The 16,590-nt window shown below is 43.4% G+C and overlaps 2 protein-coding genes across 3 annotated transcripts in view; one reads left to right on the top strand and one right to left on the bottom strand.

The window, feature by feature from the left end:
• Positions 1-992: 992 nt before the first annotated feature.
• RHOQ (ras homolog family member Q) overlaps positions 993-16,590 on the top strand; it is a gene marked incomplete at its 3' end in the record, with an annotated part of 15,833 nt that continues 235 nt past the window's right edge. For both annotated transcript variants that reach the window (XM_083856243.1, XM_083856242.1), the window contains exons 1-4: positions 993-1,150; positions 1,304-1,362; positions 14,932-15,096; positions 15,818-15,913. In XM_083856243.1, the coding sequence (XP_083712369.1) occupies positions 1,009-1,150; positions 1,304-1,362; positions 14,932-15,096; positions 15,818-15,913 (462 nt within the window). In that variant the 5' untranslated portion in view covers positions 993-1,008. The remainder of the gene's footprint in view (positions 1,151-1,303; positions 1,363-14,931; positions 15,097-15,817; positions 15,914-16,590) is intronic.
• Positions 15,136-16,590, bottom strand: part of PIGF (phosphatidylinositol glycan anchor biosynthesis class F) — a 20,838-nt gene continuing 19,383 nt past the window's right edge. Inside the window, exon 6 of the mRNA XM_083856241.1 lies at positions 15,136-15,881. The gene's annotated coding sequence lies outside the window, so the exon portion shown is untranslated. The remainder of the gene's footprint in view (positions 15,882-16,590) is intronic.

The following is a 16,590-nucleotide window of genomic DNA, read 5'->3' as shown; positions in this document are numbered from 1 at the left end:
TCTTGTCCTGGTTTGAAAATGTGTTTTATTGAATATTCAGATAAGCTTTGTGCAATGTGGGATTTGCATTTATTTTCTCCCTGAAGCATGTCAGATCAAATAGAAAAACAAACTACATAACACAGAGGTCTCCTTGTGGCTTGCACTGTCGTGTGCTGGTTTTGTTGTAATTGGATAGGGCTTATAGGATAAATCTGGAAAAATTGTAAACTAAAAAGGCAATTGTTTCTGTCTGACTGTAGACTTATTTACACCATTGGAAAATGTGAAGTTGGGAACAGCTTGCTAAGGTGACAGCCTAGTGCTGCTGAACAGTGGAACTTTTGCCACTGACGCTAGTGGGAGCATGATTTCACTCATTTTTCATGCAGTATCTACTCTTTCTAGGTCTTGTCCTCTGGTGTTTTAGCCCTCCACGGGGTGTTCAAGCCTGCTCAAATGACACACGTTGGTGTGTTAAATCTGTTCCCACTACTGAATTCAGACCCAAAGACAATAAACTCAGAACTAAATCCTTTCGCAGCCCGTTGATTATTTTCATACCTACCGGCACAGTTAGGGGCTAATATCGGAGGATGCTACGGGAGGGATGCTCTGTACGCGCAGGGCGGTGGTGGGGGATGGCGGGGGCAGGGGGTGCCCGCAGCGCCCGAGTCCCTTGCGGGGCGGGGAAGCGCCGGGAGCCGCCGTGCGGGCGTGTGGGGCGGCGGGGCGGGGGCCGCTCTGGCACGGCCGCTCTGGCCTGGCGGCCCCGGCCCCGCAGCCTCCCCTCCCTCCCCCGCCGGGCGCCCCTCCCGCCTCCCCGTCCCCGCGGCCGGGCGGGCGCTCGGTGCGGCCGGGGGAAGGCGGCTCCCGCCGGGCCCAGCGCGGCGGCGGATGGCGGGGGGGCCGCGCCCGGCGGGGGCCGGCGGGGGCGCCCGCTGAGCGGCGGCGGCGGCGGCGGCGGCGATGCCGAGGGGCCCGGCTCGGCGGGGCGCGCCCGCGGGGCCATGAGGGCGGGCTCCGGCCATGGCCCATGGCAGCGCGGCCGTCATGCTCAAGTGCGTGGTGGTGGGGGACGGCGCCGTGGGCAAGACGTGCCTACTGATGAGCTACGCCAACGACGCCTTCCCCGAGGAGTACGTACCCACCGTCTTCGACCACTACGCAGGTGAGCGGGCGGGGGGCGCCGAGGGCGGCAGCCGCTCTCTGCCCTCCCTCCTCCTCCCTCCCTCCATCCCCTGGCCTTGCCCTGCCGGGGACTGGGGCCGCACAGGGGCCGGCCGGGCTTCCCCCTCACCCGCTGTGTTTCTCCCCCTCGCAGTCAGCATCACCGTCGGGGGCAAGCAGTACCTGCTGGGGCTGTACGACACCGCCGGCCAGGTGAGTGCCCCGCGCCGCCCCCGGCCCGACCCCCGCCCCGCGCTGAAGTTGTTCGGGGCTCCGCTCCGGGCTGGGCGCCGCACAGGCGGGCTGGCGGGGGTGGGGGGCGACTGATAAAACCCGGCTTTAAAAGAAAACCATCGGTTCAGCCTCGATTCCCGAGAGCGGGCAGGAGGAGAAGGGCGGTGTTTTTAGCGGTGCCGGGGCCCGGCGCTGGGGTGGGGGTGCTCCCGGCCGGGCATCGCCGCCGGCCAGACCCCCTTCCCCGGGCCCTCGGTGGGGAAAGGTGCCCCCAGCAGCACTGAGGGCACTCGCTGCCCCAGCCGCCCCGGGTGGGATGGAGAGCCAGGCTGCCGCAGCTCGCCTCGCTTGTGGTTTACAGCGCTCAAATAGCTACAAAGAGTTGTTCAAACTAAAGGTGGAAAATAATGACATGTAATTTTCAGCCGCTGCCTTTGAGATTAGCTGGGTTTCTTTTGCTTTCCCAGACAACTGAAGTGATTCGTTTGGTTGAGATTATCACAGCCAGTTGTGAAAGATGCCGTGATGTCAGCGTGGCTTTTAATAACTTTAGTGATGGATAAAACACTGGATGTTTGGAGGAGTCACTGGTCTAGTGGTTTCTAAAGGGCTCCATGATTCAAGTCATCTCTTCCTTAGCTTAACTTGCATGGCACCAGCCACGGGCCAAGCACAGTCTCCGGGAAAGTACTTTCTGGGTTCCCTTATTTGAACAGCTTGTGAAGGGCCTGACCCCAGGAGGTGCAGGCCTCTCCCAAGGAGGTGCAGAGCATATACGGAAAAGCAGCATGGGTTTCTGTAAAGTCGTGTGTTCCCTGTATTAAAACTTCTTCTTGCAGCGTGAGCATGTGCTTTGGTCTCACATGACCTCAGACATGCTTCCTTGTTGTAAAGAGCAACTAGTAAGACAATCTCACTGAACTGGCACAGACTGAAGCTGTAGTTTTTAACCATGTTGTTCCTATACTTAATTGAAAAACTGCTGCCTGAATTAGTGTACCTTTTTAGATCTGCATATATAGCCTTAAGTTAGGGAAGCAGCATTTAACCAGTCTTATAGTTCGGCCTGAAATCAGTAAAAAAATTAATTCCATGTGAATTGTAGGAAACAGCACCATTTCCAGAAAGCTGATACCCTGAAGGGTGAGACTCTTCCCACAAAGTCTGACTTCATGCTTGTCATCTCACTGACGTAAACACAAGCTAGTCAAATTTATGCCAGCTAAAAGCATTTCTTATTACTATCATAGTCCTGTTTTTGAATAGTAAGTGGTTCAGAACACGGCTTTAAAATGTTGCTTAAGTAGGTTGCAAAGGGAGGATCTAGTGCTCAGACGAAGCATTTGGTTAGTGTGCAACTAATTTTTTTTTTTTTTTAATAATGTGTGAAAGCAAGCCTAGCACTTCATGCACAATTTATTTGGGGATGCCATCTCAAACTGCTTGTGCTGGGCATGTTGCTATTAATGTATGTGTTGTTAGCTCTGAGTAACCTTAACTAAGGTGGCTTTGTGGTACCCCACTCTGCCTGAATGTGCTGACTGCAAACACGGGTGACCTTTGGCCTCCTCAAAAGTCAGTAGGGTAAACTGACCAGTTTACAACAAACAGCAAATTAAAGTGTTCCTGTTATACTACAACAAACTTTTTAGTGTGAAGCTGTATATAGAGAAAGTTGAGATAAGCTTTTTTTTTTCCAGTTTCTGAAAAGCTGAAATCTTCATTTTGAATTCCAGGGCAGTTTTTGAGGCACCTAGAAATAGATCTTGCTGGCCTGATTCACAGGACCCTTAGTTCACATAGGGTTTTTTAATGAGGCTATCTTTACAGATATATCTTGTCTTGTCAAAACTCCCCTTTTTGCCAGGCCTGTGGTACTAACAAAATCTTTACCACTATCCTCATCCCACTTCAGCATGTTTGGGGAACTGGTGGACATCAGAAACTGCCCACAGGAGCCCCATCCCAATATCCAGTACAACTAAAGGGAGTCTCTATCAAGATACCAGTCCAGCAACTTCATTCAGTTAAAAGCTGCTTTGTCAGAGCAGCTGACAAGTCTGTCTTCCCAAAGCTATGCAACAATAGAAAGTTTACATTAAAGCTTACATATATATATTAAAGAGCAGAAAAGATAGGAGTTGATGATGCCTTCTGTGTGTTGAGGAAACAGCATGCTGTACCTGGTACATGCCTGCTGCTTCCACAGACTTCCATATGGATCGGATACATTGCTGCCCAAAGTTGGGATTTCTATGCCAGCATACATTGGTACTTTTGTCTCTAATTCTGTAACTCCCAAATAATGTTACTGTAAAATATTGGCCTGATAGTATCATTTTATAGAACTTGGCTGTTTGTGATTACTGTGGTATCTAAGCAGTTCACAATCATCAGCATGTTTATACTTCAGCTCTGGACAAAGTAAATAGGTACAATCTACAGATCTCAATTTGGAGGAAGAAGAGTGAAGGGGGTTAATGAAAGTTCAGACAGTGACTTACTCCAAATCCATGCAGAAAGCCTATAGCAGAAGAAAGATTAAAAACAAGATTTTGATTCATAGCTGGTGCACAGCAGGCTCATTACTCTGAAATGCTGGCTTATCAGTGTGTGGGTCTCTTTAACTTGCGTGGTTATGTATTTAGCAACTTGTGACAGACTTTGCTTTGGCAGAGGAGTTGCAAGCTTTTGAGTTCATCCAGTACTCATTTCTAGCTCGCTTCCTCACAACACACACAGGATCACATGTAGTAACTATAACGATGACATAAGGCCTCATATCTTCGTGAGTTTAAAGTAGGTTGAAAATAAATCCATTAAAATCCCTTTTTCCCCCCTGGTAATATATATAGCAAGGAAAAATGCCACTAGTGGTTCACAAAGTTCAGTTTATACACAGGCCTTTGGGTGTGTGTAAGTTCAAGAAGGCTTTTCTCTGGCTGAAAATACTGAGGCCCTGGTTTAGCAAAAAATAGACAGTACAGCTGCTGGGCTGTGGGGGCTCTGAGAGCCCATTTGGGTTTGCAGCTGTGGAGACAGCCTCCTGTGTCAGGGAGGTGGCCGGGAATTTGGTGCCATTCCTCCAGCAATTCCTCCCAGAGGTGGAGCTAGCAGCTCCTTTTAGCCTTACTGCAGCATGCACTGGGTGGGTTTAGAGCAGCTCTTGGTTTCCCCAGGAGAGGAGAACTGTGGAACCTACCTGTGTTGAAGACTCATCCATGCACTTAAGTTTAAACATGAGGTGCTTGTCATACTGATGCTTGGATACCTCTGGCTCTGTTCTCTTCTGGGAGACTGTGTGTCAATACTGCTCTTCATTGAACAGGGGTACATGGCCAAATCAGCTTGGGAAGAGAACCATGGCTTCATCAGGGGTGTGTTAAGATCACCATGTTGGAGTGGTTTTGAACTGCTGGCAAGTGTTTATCATTTTGCTCTTCCGTGATATCAGAAGTAATACTGCCAGCTCTCAAGATGTTAACATTTTTGGAGGAATGTCTGCAAGCACTAAGGAAGAGGTGCCACATGTCCTCTTCCATGTCCCAGGTGGTCAGAAGAAGCATAGGAGTTGCATTTTGGGGATTTTGCTCTATATTGAAGGCTGTTGTTTAAAATGGCAGTTGGAGTCCATCCTTTTGCTGTAGGATTTTAATTCATGGTGTCCCTTCCTTCCAGGATGTGCTGACCACATACAGGGGGAAGTCTTGCTCTGCTCCTATGTCTTTGCTGTAGGATGGTTGGAACCTAGAGGAAAGATGGAGGAGGCTGCAGTAGCAGAGCCTGTAGTGCTTGTGTAGTTCTGGGAAGAGAGATGCTGAGGCATGGTGTGGCTGGTTGGTGCAGATTTGGCACCAAGCCAGCATCTGGACAGTGCAGAGCAGGGTACCGTGAATCTTACTACGGTGTAGTGCCACATAATAACATTTATATCCCTCAGCATCGCTTACTGTTGATACTAGTGGGGCCTGGTTGGACAAAGCTGAGGTGAACTGTATTCCTTGGCTTTCTGCTTTTATATCTCTGCCTTAAACACCCTCATACAGGGTCTGATACAGTGAAGCTCTTGGTGCCTTCCCACCTGTCCCCAGAGCAGTACCACACAACATGGTATTCACAAGCACAGAACAAGCCACTTCTTTGCACATCTCAGCCCAGATGGTCACACTGGTTGCAGCCACAGCCATCTTAAATTCAGATACACTGATTTTTTGGTCATAATAGAAGCCTTGATGCTAAAGCAAATTTATGTTAAAGTTGGTCAGGCTGCTGAAGTGTATGAAGTGAACTCTGTTATTAGGGAGATGAGTGTCTGCATTAAGGAGAGGTGTAAAAACAAGTGGTTACAAATGTGAAGGTATCTGTGCCTGAGCTGTGGTTATTAAAGTGGATGGTCCCAAAACTGTAGTGGTTGCCATAATTAAATAGCAGTAATCTTTATACTCCTTGCTGGCTCTTTGTCTTGGTTTTGGTAGGTAGCCCTGGTCTAGCCCTAGGTACCACTCCAGTATCTTACTGAGAAGAGAGGCAGCTGCTGGTCTGTTGTGAAATAGAAATGTCCCTCCTCAGAGCACACTGCTCCTTCCGAGTTGCCCCTACCAGGCAGCCATAGCTCCAAATGCCAGCCTGGAGTGAAGCAGTCTCACACAATGCAAACCTGCCACCCTTTATTGCAGAGGTGTAAACACCAAGACCTCCAACATAATTTTGGCAGATCTAAACATGAAATGTTAGCAACTAATATCCTGTACCCTTTCTGCCCCCCCTGTGCCTCCCTCCTCCCACATGCATTTTCCCTTGCTCCCTTTACATGTCCCAGCCGAGCTGGCAGCTGGCACTGGGAGGCTGGGAGTTCATGAGCTCACTCCCAGCCCAGCGTGCTGGCCTATGAATAGCTCAGCCTCTGCTGAAGCTGCTCTGTGCCTCAGGATGTTGCCAGCCACGTAGATATAACAACTGGATGTATGCAGATAAAATAAAAACATGCCTAGATTCTCCCTTTGGAATTTTTCAGTGTAAGAGGAGGTGAAGTGCCTGAGCTAACAATCTCTGTTTACAGCTCTCTAGATAAGGGTTTAAGTAAAGACAGGCTTTCTCTTTAAAAGGAAAAGGACTTATACTTTCAGATTGGTTATTAAAAATGGCCTTGCAACAATAATACTCTCAGTGCAAAGCCTGCATCTAAACGCCTCCTCATGAGCTGTGACTCATGCTTTGAAAGCACGGTAGCTTTCCTAGAAGGATAGGTAAGTACTGTTCTCACCAGATGGGGAGTTGCAGAATGGGAGATGGTGTTCTGAGTTCCCAGAAGCATTCACTAGATAGATGTCAGAAACTCAAGGCAGTTACATTTTTTTTTCAGAGTGCTGAAAGCTCCACAGTACTTCTGAACAGTGACACTGAGTTATGTTAAAATCAAATCTAAGGGATGCATTTGAAAATGTAGATCCAGAATATCTTTGCCACGTTGACAGTTGAATTTCTAACAAAACTGCTCCTCCTCTAATGAGAAAAAGTGCAAAATAAGGATATAGAGGAGAACTGTGTCTTTTTACTGCTCTGTTCTGTGGTTTTATAAGCAGTCTGTTTGAATTAGTGATTGGGTGAGTTACGAAAAATGTCTGAATGCTACGTGACACTTTCAGCAGTTCTGAAGAGGTTGTGTCATTTGACACTTTACAGTTACTGTCCCCAGTCTGTTTTAATCCTGCTCCATGCTGCATCTGTGCTGTGGCACGTGTGCAATAATTCTTTGCTACGCCAGGCACTCGCTGGTGTGCACATAAAAATGCAGGTGGCAGCATTATTCTCCAGAGCAAAGCAACATCTGTCAGCATCCTAGGTGAGTATATTGCTTCACATGAATAAAACACAGATTCATGAGTACCCCAGGCAGCTTGTGCTCTAAATTAGATGTAGTCATAAATGCTTTAAGATTATCATTAGCAGTTAATGCTAGTTCCTTGTTGGTCCAATTTCCAGTTGGGATTCAGTGTTGGAGTCAATAAGGGATGGATGCCAGGTGTGACCCGGGATGCATCTTTAGTTATGACCAACAGATAGGCCAGCCACAGGCAGTGAGATGGCTTACAAATTCCTCACTTAAGAAAAACTGCCTACAGTTTTTCTTTCAATTGCCTTAACATCTGCTGAGTGTTTCACCACATTCTTCAGTGGAAGCTGTTAACCCTAGCAAATGGGACTTGATATAAAATAAGGTGCAGAAGACTGTTAGAACTCCTTTAATTCCAGAAACTCTTTCACTGTGATGTGTTCATTCAAGGTGCACATGATGGCCCTGGCATTCTCCTGAGTTGTGTGATGGGAGTTAATCTTGAGGAAGCAGTAAAGCTGTAATCTTCTATGCGTTCCTCAACACTGGACGGAAGAATGTGCTTTTGGGGTTTATTTGTAAAAGGTGAAAGGGAATGGGACACCTAACTGATCAGTCTTGTTTGTCTGATCAGTCTTTATATAGGTAGCAAATTAAAAGACATGTCTGATATGATATGGGTAACTATTAAACTCTGTTCTGTAGGCTGTTTTGCCTGTGAGAACAGGTCATACTCTTCTGTGAAAATGAAGTCAGAGAACCCATTTTTCCAAAGAGCAGGTTCTGCAGAGGACCTGTCCAGATCTCCCATGTCAGGGTGCATTTTATTTTTTAACTTTGATTTGCTATATCTGAAAGAATGGAAAATCCTGATTGTTCATGGCTGCAGACACAACTGGGGTGAATTCCTTTCTCAGGGAAAATGGAAATCTGGTGTGGAAAGAATGCTGTTCATAAAGTCACTGACAGAAAGAAGTGCACTGCAGGACTGAGATTTCTCATGGGCAAGGAGTGAAAGGGTTTGTCCATGGCAGCTACTCTGCCATTTCTTACAAACTCCATAGTGGGTAGACAACAGGTTTAAGTGAAGGTGTTCAGGTGAAACTGTGCTTGCAGTCAGTTAAAAACATGTTCTGTTGATACAGATGTTAAAATAATAAGCCCTATAGAGAAAATTCAGGGACTTTTACTTTTAAAAAACCAAGAAGAAACCAGCAAGCTGAAATTCTCCCAGTGGAGTAGTGAGTGTGCTATTGAGACCATCTAGGAACGTAGTTTAGCATCACCACATGGCAAGATGTAGCATTTGGACAGTACCGAACCCCATATTAACACTAGGATCAAATCTGATCATTTAAAGACAATTTTGTGTAAAATATAAGAAATATTCTGTCCTTCCTGTCTCTAATGCTCTAAAATCCACCTTAATAGACTCCATCTTCCAGCTAGTTACTTCTCTCTCCCCAGAAAAGCTTTTCAGACATGTAAGCAGCTGCACAGTTCCCAAATATGCCAGGAGGAAAGTTTTGTTATTAAAAGGTAATTCACAAACCCTGGGCTTTTTCAATGTATAATTCATATGTCCTTTGAACAGTCCTCCTCACAGGAATTCAGAAATGGATTTAGATCAGTTTACTTCATTTTTAGAATACAATGGAAGAGCACTTACTCTGCATACTTGCAGTCTTTCCTATAAATTAAAAATAGATGCTGGGCCCAAACCAGCAGCTTTTTGCACTCTCTGGGAAACCTATGCGAACAAACCACAACAGGACAATTCTGCTTTCTTTAGCAATGCAAGCCGTATCCTCAGAAGAGACAGAGGCTCTGTAGTGCACTTTTCCCCTGCAGCCAGGGAATAATCACTGCATCTTTCTTGTTTTGTGTGTTCAAAAGCTAGGGGCTACAAATGTAGGCAACTGAAAAATCAAATGCAGTCATCAGCATAGCAGAGCTTGGGTTTCAGAATTGGATAAGCAGATGTTTTATGGCAATGCACTGTCAGTCCAAATTGCAGCTTTATGCCAAATGGTCCTGCATTAGTGGTGCCCTGTGAGTGGCAGTGCCAGGAAACCAGCATCCTGGGGGATGCTCCACACTCCTTCCTTGCAAAGGGTTACAGTGTTACACAGCCCAGACTGAAAAATTTGAAGAGTGTTCCTTAGCCAGGGAAGCAATTTGTGCTTGGCATGGGGCAGTAGAGGCCACTTCCCTCTCTCTCCTCCCCCACCAAGCATCTCCTAGAATCAGAAACCACAGGGTGATTCAGCGGAGTGAAGTCTGTTTCCTGGTGTGCTTTTGGACTAAGCAGTTGCCTTCAAAACCTTCAGACAGAGGCTTTGCCTGGTGCTTATGGCAAAGCTGCAGATCAGCCTTCAATTCTAAACAATCTGGGGGAGATGGTGAGGTGTGTCCAGAGGTAACTGTGAGCTGTTACTAAGTCCACATTGTCATGTACATCAGTCGTTATGGTTCACTTGTTATGTTTTCCAAAATATTACAGGGAGCCTCTAAAACAGAAACTTATTTTCAGGGAGGAAAATTGAAAAAGGCAGTCTTGAAGGACAGCTTTGAAATGCATTTCAAAAATTGAAATACGGCAATTCGTAATGAGAGAGAACTTCTGACTCTTGTTACTATGAAGGGGTTAAAACTTAAGACTTTTACCTAGGATTTTACTCTGCAAAACTCTGCCTCACTCAGCCCCTCTGAGCAGTAGTGATTACCCTTTGCTGCATGAAGGTTGGATTCCTCTAGCAACTCTGCCTGATGTCTATTTTTGGCTTCCCCTCTAAAAACAGATGGTTGAGAGTGAGAACCTCTTCTTACGATTGCTGTTGTAAGCTGTGAAAGCAACAGATGGTTGCTAACACAGAGATCACAAACGCAGAGATTTTGAGCTCCAGTTTTTCTTCCAGTGGTGCAAGCTTTATTTTGTTTCCACTCATCCACTTTACACCTCTTGGAATAGAACTAGGTTTATCAAGAATATGTCAGTATAACAATTGAAGATGCACTGTTAAAATTTCATTCCTAAGCTGCAAATCACATAAAATAATTAATTACTTTGGTTCTGTCAGAACATGACACATCTTAGGCCCCTGCATCACTGTTAATGACATACCAGAATTTGGTTTCTCCTATTTTCTTAAAAACACTAGCAAGGAAACAAAAATCAAGCAGACAGATCTAGGTTAACATTATCTTCACGACTTGCAATGGCAGATCTGAGAGGTGTGGACTTCCTCAAAGGTCTTGGTCACGGTGTGGGAAGGTATTGGTTGCACAGGACTAATTGCCTTTCATCTCTCCAAAGTGGACAGACATAAAAGATCCTAATACCATTCCAGATGAGCAGGAGGCCTGTGGTCTCACACCACTGACAGAGGGCTAAGGACCTCTGTCTCTGTGCACCACTTCAGCTCCAGCAGGGAGGAGAGATACCATAAATCAGGGGAGCTACAAGGTCTCTAGTAGAACAATCTCTGTCTGCACCTTGCACTTCAGTGTTCTAATAAATATAAGGAAATAGTGCTTTTTGTGGGTCAAGAAGGTTGTCCAGAAATTATTATGCTCCACTTTGTCTGAGTTTATTTTTTTTTAAATATCCCACTGCACATAAGCTGTGTACATCAAAGGCTTTTGGAGTGCTTTGCAAAGACTAATGCATTATTAAGCTAGCAAACCCCTACAGATGGGAAGATGCAAAATAGAGAGAGGATAATGATTTGCTCAGGACTACATACTGTGTCAGTGGCAGAATTCAGAATACAGTTGGTGTGGCTTTAGCTGTGTTTCAGCTGATATCCACAGAACTGGGCAAAAGTATTAGTTCAAAATCAAGTGCATGACTTGAAACGGGACACTGTGTTCTGCTTTTGGTCTGAGCAAACCCATGAAATGAAGGACATAATAAATGCTGTGGAATTGCAATACTGTTCTTCAGTCTGCATACAAGAAGTTTTTCAAGACCTCTGTTTCTGAACAGGTAAATGTTGGAAATAGCCAGATTTTGGATATGTTAGACCAAATGCACTTCACCATCCAAAATACAGTATTCAAGTACAAGGCAGCAGAAAATCTCAGGCTGATTATTAGGTACTGTAACATGGAAAAGGAGACAAAAAGGACAGATTTTAAGGAACTAAGATAAAGGCAATGCTAGACATACCTTCAGCCTACTGTAAGAAAACATAGTAATTTAAAAGTCTGAATTTCTATTCTCCACTCTAAATACAAAAGCCCCCATTTGTAGTTGAGAAGCCAAGTTCTTAGTTCCTTCATCTCATCTCCTTTTTCATGTCTATTGTGTACTGGCAGCTGTCCTGGGTTTCCACAGGGATAATAGGGAAATGATGAACAGCCCTGCTGCAGTGTCATGTATTTTAGAGGGATCACAGCTCCATAGAACATTAATTAAGTCAACATTCTTGTGTCCAGTTTTGTTTGAAGTTATTACAGCCCCTGTATTTTCTCATATTCACCTGCTTCAGCAAGCAATTTTGTTTTAAACTCTAGACTATGTTGGAGAATGAGCTGTTTCACTATTATAGCCTGGAGTTTTTGAGACTTACACTATTTCAATCCTTAGGGGCTTTCTTGCCCATCTTATTCATATTCTTAAAATACTCCTGCTAATATCCTTAAATATTTTTTAAAGCCTAAATATATATACAGTCCCTCCCCCAATCAGACCGTCTAATCAATCTAATTGCCGTATAGTGTGGTGTGTACCATGCACTCAAACTGGAATTTATGTTGACTGGCTAGTATGATCAATTTTGCCATTGCATTTAATTTTAGAATAAACCACATTTATTTCCCTTACACTAGATTCAGGAAATAAATTATAGTTGAAGGTATAAGATTTTGTCAGACTTCCCTAATATCCAATCCAAATTAATTTGGTATTTCAGATTCTTCTATCAGTTCTGCAGAAGTTATGTTGGCCCAATATATCAGAGAAAGTTTACAGATTTTATTGCTGTTTCTGAGGGGCTGTTGGGAGGCAGAAGGAGTCTTTAAGCACAGATGGCCTACTAGATGCTGATAAAAACTAAGCAGGGTTTCTCCCAGGAAGACTCAGGACCAGTCCAATCATGTGGTGGGAGCTTTTGTTAGAAATACTGCCACTATTAGTATCAATGCAAACCTGACATTCAGAGCACAGATAAGGTTTAAAGGAGAGCCTGAGAGCACTGACAGAAAGTTGTTTCAAGCAGCAGGACTGGTGGGTATAGCCAAATTCCCTGATAATTTAAGGAAGCTTAAATGCAGTGAAGCCACTGTAGCAAAATATCACACACATCTTTAGTCAGGGTACATGATGCATCCAACCATATTGTACTTGCCTTCCATTTAACTTCTTAATTACACTGGATGGACCCACAGCTTGCCCAGTGCAAGTGGGACAGGGTATAAATCAAAAGGCACATAAACAAATGCAGGAGCAGGAAAGGAGTTCAGACCTGAGACTGGCTTTAAGAATATTATTAATATTTGCTATGAATAGCAGGTCCACCTGTAATTTGAAATGGATTAACTAAAGAGCTATTTTAAGGTTAATGGACTAACAGTAATTTCTGGTAGTAATTTTCTCCATTCTAGCATTTAGTGTAGTATTCTAGATATCCTAAGCCAGATATGAGATTTTTAGAAAATGTAGAGTATAAAGATGGCAGCTCTTCAGTGGTAAGAACAAATTACAGCTTTTACCTAGATTTTTTAAAAACACAACTTATTCACTAATACCCCACGTATGATTTAAAGCTGAATTTCAGAGCAACTGATGGAACCACTGTGTGTTCTTTCATGCAGATTTTGTACTCCAGGGAACAGAGTAATTTGTAGTTGGGAAGCTTCTTTCAGGATTTTCATCTCCACCCCAGAAAACAGAGTGCAACCCTGAGCAGGATCTAGCTATATTCAGTAGTAGAAGTGAAACATTAAATACATGCCTAGAAAAACGAACTGATTGTTAAAGAGTTTCAACTTCCTGTGTTGACGTGTTGAAGTAATTTCTGCTTTCTCTGATGAATGTCCACAGATTTGGAAAAGACAGGGTTACTGTTTTTTTCTTCAGAATCAGGGCAAGAGCCTGACATTGACAGGGAAAAGGCCTGTCAAGTTTTAGTTTCAAAGTGGTGTCAGTTACTGTGGTTGTGAAATTGGGAAGCCATGTCAACAATTAAGCATGCTCTAGCTAATTGGCAAGCCTGTGTACAAAACTAGAGTGGATACTCAAAATGGCACAAGAGTATGACAAGTAATGATCACCTCCTCGCTACTGCAGAATTTCTTTCCTCCAGTTCATGATGAGAATACAGCTCTCTTCCCACAGCTGTTGACTTCCAAAAGATAAGCCAAGCAGAAACTGTTCTGAGGAAGTTCCACAGTTTTTCTGAAATTCTAGTGACCATGTTTAAAGCCTAACAAATCAATGAAGGGCATTTTTGAGGATGTGACTATAGGTTAATAATCTGGTAATGTGGCTGTTGCCAAGGAAACAAAAAATTCATTTTCTGGCTCATTTCAAACATGGGCTTGAATTATATTTCTGTCTCTATGTTTAATGAACAAATCATTGCAATATTTGTGAGATTTAATTAAGATGGGGAGTTTACATGGGGAAGAGGGAAACTGCTGCAGCTGCCCTAATAAACTGGTGTTTACTGTGGGAGGTATAAATCCAGCATTTGTCAGTGTCTCTGCAATGCCTGGGTTAAGTGTTAGTTTTCCATGTTACAAAAACCACCAAAATTCTATGGTAGGAATGGTCAGGAATTGGTTTACTGCCAAAGACCAAAGGAAGCCTTGCAGAGAAAAGCTGGGGCATGTTCCCTCTGGCTGTTAGCTAAAACACAGGGCAAAAATCCACTTCTCCCCTTGCTAGAGAGAACTCTTATTTACAACGGGGCAATGCTCCTAGGTACTTGTCTTGCTACAGTATTGTACACCCTGGCAGTAGGACTGCTGGCTTTAAATGCTGAGGTGCTCAATGTCGTAAATAATCTTTTCACACTAACTCTTTTCTCATACTCCCAACAAACAAACAAACAAACAAACAAAGGCATTAATATTCCACTGATAGTGTTATTGATCCTGAATTTCTGTTCCATCTGATCCTTTGCTGGGCTTGCCAATAGAAAGCACAGTCTGGACAAAAGAGGTCCCTTCTGATCCTTCCTACTGCCCTGAACACTAGGCACAGGACCATAAGGTTTCTAAGAGACAAAGAAAATTCTAAGGAGTGCTTTAAATATCACCTCTGTGTATGATCCAAAATAGAACATTTAAGTGCATCAAATAGCCTTAATCTAGCCTAGCTTTGTATAACCTGGATGACTCTACAGCAGTCACATCTGCTCATTTCTTTACAAATACTAATCTTTGATCTGCAAGTATGTTTGAACCATAAGCCTTTTGGTTTTTTCCTTAAATGAAAACTTTTTGAATGGTAATCTTCTGTATATTCTCATAGAGAAGCAATTTTCTATCAGTATTAACACATTTTTCAAAATACTTATATTCGCATATAGTTATCTTCATATGTAGATTTTGCTCTAACAGTGACACGAACTAATCTGGAATAGCTTTAAACATTCAGAAAGTTTGCCTCAACAACCTTCATGAAATACAAGTACAGTTTCTGAATATAACTGTTAAAATACAGGCAACAATTTAATATTGCAGATAACAGAATTTTTCTTCCTTAGGAAGACTATGATCGTCTGAGACCTTTATCTTACCCTATGACCGATGTCTTCCTTATCTGCTTCTCAGTGGTAAACCCTGCTTCATTTCAAAATGTGAAGGAAGAGTGGGTACCGGAGTTGAAGGAATATGCACCTAATGTTCCCTTTTTACTAGTAGGAACACAGGTATATTTGGTTCTGTTCTACTTTATTTAAACAATTAGGATCATTGTCTGGTGCCTTTTCTCTGGGCTGGAAGTTCAGGCCTGACAGGACCCGAGCAGCACCTCCTCCTGCCTTTGGAGAAACAACCCTTACAGGTGGCAGAAAAACATATATATGTTATTCTCCAATGAGCTATCCCCATTTTGTTAAAAAAACTTACGTCCATTGTAAACAGAGTGACAAGATGGGCTACATGTCTCCCATGTGACTTTCTAAAAAGTCGTGGGACTTAAGGAATAAAATTGTCCACTCATGCCCATGTTACTTGGAATTACTTGGGTCTACAACTATTAGTCACATGCAATATTTGCTGAGGCAAAGGAAAAGGGGAGAAGTGAGACAATTTCCTCTTGCTTCTTGTGGGTAGTGGACTGGACTTCATTTATGAAGTGGCCTACATGGTGGGTAATCTTTCTGCCACTGCATTTGGTATTCTAAGATGATCACATCTAATTGAAGTGCTGAATTACAGAATGAATGTGTTTCTTCCTTCTGGATTAAAGAGCTTAAATTTAGAGCTTTTGAATCAGGAATGGTCCATAATCTGAATCATGACATGACTCCATTTTTTATAGAGCTAATATTCCATTGAATAATTCTCCTTTAAAAAGAGGGCATCATATTGCCTGCTGGCTTTTGTTTAGAGAAAGTATTGCAGCATGACTTCAATCTTTCTTGCTAGATTGATCTCCGTGATGACCCAAAAACTCTGGCAAGACTGAATGATATGAAAGAGAAGCCCGTATCTGTGGAGCAAGGACAGAAGTTAGCAAAAGAGGTAAACTGGATACTTCTAAATGAAACCAAGTAACAAACAACAACAACAGCACCACACCCCTATTTCTACTTGACTTTGTCTTCCTTTACCACTTTTTGCATTATCTTTCAGCAGTCCACATATGAAATCTTGTGACTGCTTACCAATTAACAACACTTACTTACATTAATGAATATAGGTAACAAACAGACCTATGTAATTACACTTTCTTGGCAGTAATAATTCTAATTTTCAGTGTAGACACTTGTAAAAGCTATATAAGCTGTATAAATATTGGTCAAAGATAATTAAAATCCACAAACTGGTTGAGGTTGGAAGGGACTTCTCCTGCTCAAGCAAAATGTTAGAAGCATCTTTTAGACATTATGTGAGAATGTTATACTACCATTGTAACTACTGTGTTACAGTATGCTTATCAGGACACTTACAGAGCCTTCATTTTTGAAACACAAATGGGTCATGTCTTTTTTTGCTCTTTAATTATTAACCATATCTTAGGCCTCCACTGCCAATCTAAAGAACTTGCTTCCCATAGAAACCAATCAACTTAAAATACCTTCCAGATCTTTGGACAAAAGACAAATCTTATTTTCTCCTACAGGGGGGTGTACATGCAGATAACTTTTTTAGATTGAAGCCAAACATTGTAATGTTGCTGTGGGGAGGGGCGGGGGGGG

The sequence above is a fragment of the Zosterops lateralis genome, assembly GCF_965231275.1.
Source record: "Zosterops lateralis genome assembly, chromosome: 3".
In the NCBI taxonomy this organism is placed as follows: Eukaryota; Metazoa; Chordata; class Aves; order Passeriformes; family Zosteropidae; genus Zosterops; species Zosterops lateralis.
Note: the sequence above shows the minus strand (reverse complement) of the source record. Positions and strands in the feature narration are given on the sequence as shown.